The sequence below is a fragment of the Accipiter gentilis genome, chromosome 24 (assembly GCF_929443795.1).
Source record: "Accipiter gentilis chromosome 24, bAccGen1.1, whole genome shotgun sequence".
Classification (NCBI taxonomy): Eukaryota; Metazoa; Chordata; class Aves; order Accipitriformes; family Accipitridae; genus Astur; species Astur gentilis.
In genome coordinates, this window is record NC_064903.1 from 24,618,661 (window position 1) to 24,624,660 (window position 6,000).

Below are 6,000 nucleotides of genomic sequence, written 5' to 3' on the forward strand. Positions count from 1 at the left end.
AAACAGCCCATCTTTGGAAAGGGCCACTTGCTGCTCTCATACCACTGCGGGCTGAGTCTAGGCAACTAGCTGTGGAAAAGGATAATCTCATTTATCAATTCAAATGAAAACTAACTCATGGGAAATACTATATAAATCAGCACCCTCAAAATGAAATGAAAACAAGTCAACTAGCTAAGCATGGAAGAAAATGAATGAGCTTTGGCTTGCATGTCACAGTTCTTCAGACAGCAACTCTCAGGAGCAAGAGAAAGGAGCCACAACTGCTGTGCTCCCAGTACAGCTGTGGGGAAGCCAGCAGAGCCGATCGCTGCAGCTCTCCCTGGTCACAAGGGGTTCGCTGCACCCACTGCTATTCTGCAAGAATAAGGCTTGAGCAGAACTTGAACATCCCAGCTACTCCTGTTATCTATCCTCAGTGCATCACTTGTTTCACAACCTTAACTCAAGCTGTGACAGATGAGCATCTTATCATAGCCTGGTAGCGTGCCAATTCCTGTTTAAAGGAGTCTTGAGTTCTCTAAACCAGACACAGCATTGGTGCAGGACTGTCATTTTATTCTGTGTTTAAAACAGCCTTCTCATGCCTCTCAGTAGGGACAAGAATTGAAAGGTGATGAGGAAGAATTTTTTTTTTATGCTTTCTCTTCTCCTTTTATCAGGAACCTTCAAAAACCTTTAGCACATCGCTGACTTTCCCAGCCACCTGAGGTTTGCCATCCATGGATCTGTACCAGCACCCGTGGACCATGAGTACGAATTACAAAGCTGGCCAGAGGGACAGGCTTCAGAAACAGCATTCCCCCACGCAGGGCCTGCCTTCAAAAGAAACATTTACATAATATCGCTGTTCGCCTGAGCAGAAAGGTCATACTGACAACAACAGACAGGACGGTCATCCCCTTCCCAAGGGCTTTTGAGTCCTGCCAGTGAAGAGCTGAGGGTCCCCCAGCCTCCCCTGGAGAAGGGGATGCCTGAGCAGCACCCAGGCAGGTGCAGGGCAGCTGGGTACAGCTGGGAGCCAGGGCAGCCCAGAGAACGGCCTCTGCCTCATCTCATCTCCTAGTGTAATAACCCACCCTTGATCTTTTTATCAGAATCTTATCTCCTCCTTCAATAGGTAGAAATTATTACAGGCATTATCTGTAAGCAGTGTCACAATTACATAGCTGGCCACAAAAAGATTATATAGCTATTATGCCAGGTGATGCATAAACACACAGCACTTACCCAAACTGATTACAACCGAACCGAAAAAGAAATCTGCAGGTAGGTGTGACCAGCAAACACAGGGATACCAAACAGATAACAGTAGTAATAGCAAATGCCACTTAAAACACATCTGAAACTACATGGACAGCTAGATTCTTCTGAGCCAATTACGCCTTAAATTCGTTTATCACCTTTGTTTCCATTGCTTCAGTAATAGCTCCTTCTTTGATTCCATTTTAGCTTAAACCAAATAGGCCTACACCACTTACTCACCCAGCGCTGTCTTTTGGTCTTACAAGTCAGTTTGATGCCATAACTTTGGATTTATTCTATTAATGCTGCGTCTCACTCTTAAAACAGGTTATTTAGTCACCTCAAAGACTGCTGGTAATAATTATGCAATAACGAGCACAAAGATAAACAGCTACGAGTCCACAGTGTAACAAAAGCTTGGATTAATTGCTAATTATAAGTAAGCATTACTGGCACAATCAGGTACACCATATCAAAAGCTTTAAATTAAAACAAATCATGTTACTGCCTACTTTGTTTCCTATGTAAATGTTTCAGTGCCTCTAAACCCAGACAAATCCCCTGCTCTGCACAAGCAAAGGCAAGGGGGCAGCACTTACGGATCTGCACGGGTCCCAGCAGCCATCCCACCCTGAGCCCGGAGACCACCGACCATGCCACGAAACGGCGAGCGGGGCTTCTGCCAAGGGGGCACCTTAACTTGGTCCCATTGGATCTGTTGGCTTCCAAGGCAACCCCCAGCGGCTGACAGCATCTGTTTTACAAGCTGTGCATGCTGTATCCCAGACCAAGGTGGAAGCCAGCACCCGATTTTCCAATAATGATCCCCTCAAGCAGTCCAGCACCACTCTCAAGGCTTTAGAGATAAACTCTTCTACTCGGAACTCCAAAACCCCAACTGATAGTAGTTTATATAAAGGGAAAATGCAAACAAGTCCCCCCAAATATTAAGAAACTGTTTATGTTTTAGTGTCATATATTGGCGAGGGTGTTTAACTTAAAAACCACCTACCTGTGCCTGACCCAGACTACACCAGGGCAGAGCTGGGGTTTTGAAGAGAAGTTCACCGTGGAGGGAAGGGACGCAATCCTGCTAGCACAAAGCAGAGCCATTCAAAATGAGAAAGGACTAGGAGCAACACACCTTGAAATGCTCCTTATTCTTCAGAGAAGACTGGGCTGCAGCTGCAGCTGCTGCTGACAGCACTGCAACGGCACAGGCACCTGCAGCGCAGATCTCCTTAGGCTGGGAAAGCTGCAGGGAGCCCGTGGAAGTGCCCACCACCACTCAAAGAAAATGCTGTAGACTACATTTCCTGAGGCTAAGAGGGTAAAGCTTTCTGTGCAATGCCACGTAGGGCAGGAACTTACACCTAGCACTAGATGCTAGCATTGGAGGACAGGTCCAAAGTAGACCATCCTTTGGTGAGGAAACTTTATAGTAAAGTGTTTGAGCTCCCATGACCCTTTCCTCGCGGGCACTGCTGCCTGGGAAGCTGGTACATGAGCCACTTCCCCTGGCTCCAGCTGCCACAGAGGCTGCTCGTTGCACTGGTACTGCTGCATACCCAGGAGAAAATTAAAAGCCACGGCAATGGATAGGCAGCACACTGTAAAGTTAATGGAGACTTTGCTAGGATGAAATATAAACCTGGCAGCAATTAACATGTACAGCTTTAGCCAGACCACAAAGGAGCGTTCTGCTTTCCTTGCAGCATTTTAAAACTGCATCCGAACACAGAGAGGGGTACAAACACTGCCAGTCCATTACACCCTTGCAGCAGCTGTGTAACACTGTATGAGCACAGAGTTCAATGGACAAGATAATGGCATTTTAAAAGCTCTCTGTGCTAGCTCCAACCCCACCGATCCCTGCACAAGTCTGCCAGCGGGAGCCCAGGCCCCCTCAGAGACGCTGTGCCGGGGGAGCGGGGACATGGATGCTATCAGCTGAACAGAGCTGCAAGGAAGAGGATACACATTTCCCCCAGGAATAAGGGGGACGTCATTTATCTCTAGGGCAAGACTCAGGCAAAATTTGCCTGCTGCCCAGGTCTGGCCCACACCACTGCCTGCTGACCACCGCGTAAGCCCAAACCTCTTTTCCTTAATGCAATACTCCCTACCTGTGCATGGTTCTATTGCATGGGCTTTGCCGGCAAACAAACCATCGCAAGGCTGAGCCTTCTGCTATCAAAAACCTGCATCACCCATTGACAGCATTTGGACGGTTGAACTTGTCCGACTTTATTCACCCCTGCTCACTCTGTGCTGATTTCCGCAAAGATTTACACAGACCCCAGAGAAAGATACACAGGGTATGCTAAACTCCTGCTGCTGGTACAACACTCATGGCTGGACTCATTTTGACCTGTCCTTACTTTTACCCCCTTTTTTTTTTTTGCCAAGCCTTCAACTTCTTTATAAAATCCCCAAGTAAATTACTGTGTGGAAAATAATTACTACACTGCCCGAATAAAGCTGCAAGCACTTTAAAGCAACTAAACAAGTACAGAAGCACAAGCAGTTGCCCTGTGCTAATTTAAAGGGAAAATCTAATTGTTCATTTTAATCTTTTGCTTCCACCAGAGTTCCATGGGGCGAGCATGTGGATGTGAAGCTCCAACGATGCGACCCCAAGCTGAGGCCATACCAACCACTTGTGGATGGGGCTACCTCCAAGCTGGCAGAAAAATCCTTTCATGGTCACATTCTCACTCCCGTTTCCATCAGCTGCAGCAATTCTCTTGTGCAGCAATGCATTTTGCCATGATGAAAGGTGATGATGCAGCATGCCCACTGGTTTAGATGGTGTATACCTATTTTACAGAGACTTAATCTTTTTTGAAGTTAATTCACTAGAAGAAATTACTTTTGATTGAATCCTTCTCAAACAAACCTTTCCTCCTCTGCCGTATTCCTAAACACTCTCGTATCTCTACTTTAAAGCACATTTTCTATTCCTCCTCTGCCGTACACCTAAGCACTCTCATATCTCTCCTTTAAAACACATTTTCTATCTGTACTTAAAACAAGACCTTCAAAGCACGTGCAGTATCTCTCTGCCTATACATTCAGCAGTTTCCGCCTGTTCTGCACAGCTCAATCCCCATTTGTCTAGCTCACGGCAGAGCAAGGCGCAGGGAGAATTTTAACTCGATCTCAAGATCAGTCCGTGCTTCAAGCACAGCATCGGGAATCCCGCAGAACAGCTGCGTAACGAAAAGAGATAAATGCCATCAACTTTCAGGGGACAGCGGCGAAGTCCGGGAGTTCGACGCGGTATTTCTGGCACAATCTTGCCTAGTAGGTCACAAGTGACAGCGTTTCGGTAAAAGGGAAGGCTCCGACAGCGGAGAAGTCAATCAAGCCGGAGTTCAGCCAGGGCAAAGGCGGGCTGGACGCGCGGCGTCCGCCGAGGCAGCTACGGGAGGCAGCGGGGGGTCAGGCGGGGACTCGGCGTGGGCCGCGGGCTGCGGGTGCCTGCGGGATGCCGGCGGGACGCCGGAGTGCCAGCGGGACGCGAGGTGCCAGCGGGACGCGGGTACTCACCGGACGTCGCCGTAGGCGCCGGCGTAGCCCTCGACCCAGGGCCCCAGCTCGCTCTTGATGCAGGCGGCGGGGGCAGCGAAGGGCGCCCGGCCCGCCGGGTACCAGGCGTCGGCGGGGAAGTCGGCGGTCTCGGCGGCCGGCCCGCGCCCGCAGCCGAAGGGTCCGGCGGGCGGCTCGGCGCAGGGCCCGCAGAGCTGCCCCTCCTCGGCGAAGAAGGCGGGCCAGGGCGCCGCGGGGCCCGGCGGGCCCGTCTCGGGGTCGAAGCGGCACGGGGCGCCCCAGCCGCCGCCCGCCGGCGGCACCGGCGGCCCCTCCAGCTTGACGCGGGCGGGCGGCGGCGCCAGGCTGAAGCCGGGGGGCGGCCGCGCCGCCGGCCCCGGCGAGCCGCTGTAGAGCCCCGGCCCGGCGGGCGCGTCGACGGCCAGGGCGGCCTCGGCGCCCGCGAAGGCGGCCGGGGCGGGCGGCGGCTCCGGCGGGTCCCCGCCGGCCGGGCGCGGGGCGCGGGGCGGCCCGGCGGGCAGCGCGAACATGCAGTCCTCGCGGGGCAGCGGCTCGCCCGGCGCCTCCGGCGCCTCCAGGGCCAGGCCCATGGAGGCGGACACGGCCCTGCAGAGCTGCTTGGCGCTGTCGCCCAGCGGATCCTCCTTGGGCGCCGGCTCGGCCTCGGGCGGCGGCGGCAGCGCGCCCGCCTCGCACAGCAACTCCCGCAGCTCGCCGGCGCAGGGGAAGGGCGAGCCCATGGCGGGGCCGCCCGCCGGCGGCGCCTTCCCCGCGCCGCGGGGCTCCCGGGGCGGCGGGCGGGCGGCGGACGGGCAGGGCGCGCACGCCGGCGGCTGCGGGCTGGCGGCCGGCTCCTCCCGCGGCGCCTGGAAAGCCTCGCAGACGCTCTGGAAGAAGGTCTGAAAAGCCCCGCGGAACGTCCTGCCCCCCGCCCGCGGGTAGACGCGGCCGACCCCCAGCTGCACCTCCATGCCCGCCGAGCGCGGGGCCGCGGAGACGGCAGCGGCAGGCGGGGCGGGGGCGGAGAGCCCCGGCAGCCGCCCCCCGGCCGGCCGGCCGCCCGCCGTGCCGGCTAGCGGCGGCGCTGGCCCGCGGCGCCCATCGCCGCCGGGGCGGCGGGCGGGGATGCTCGGGGTGCGCAACAGGCAGGAAAAGTTGGAGCCGGGGCGGCAAGCTAAGGCTCGGCTGACGCGGGCGGCTGCC

The 6,000-nt window shown here is 55.0% G+C and overlaps 1 protein-coding gene across 1 annotated transcript in view; it reads right to left on the reverse strand.

Moving 5' to 3' along the window:
• Positions 1-5,768, reverse strand: part of AR (androgen receptor) — a 58,921-nt gene extending 53,153 nt beyond the window's left edge. Inside the window, exon 1 of the mRNA XM_049827754.1 lies at positions 4,798-5,768. Within this exon, the coding sequence (XP_049683711.1) occupies positions 4,798-5,768 (971 nt within the window). The remainder of the gene's footprint in view (positions 1-4,797) is intronic.
• Between the last annotated feature and the right edge of the window lie 232 nt (positions 5,769-6,000).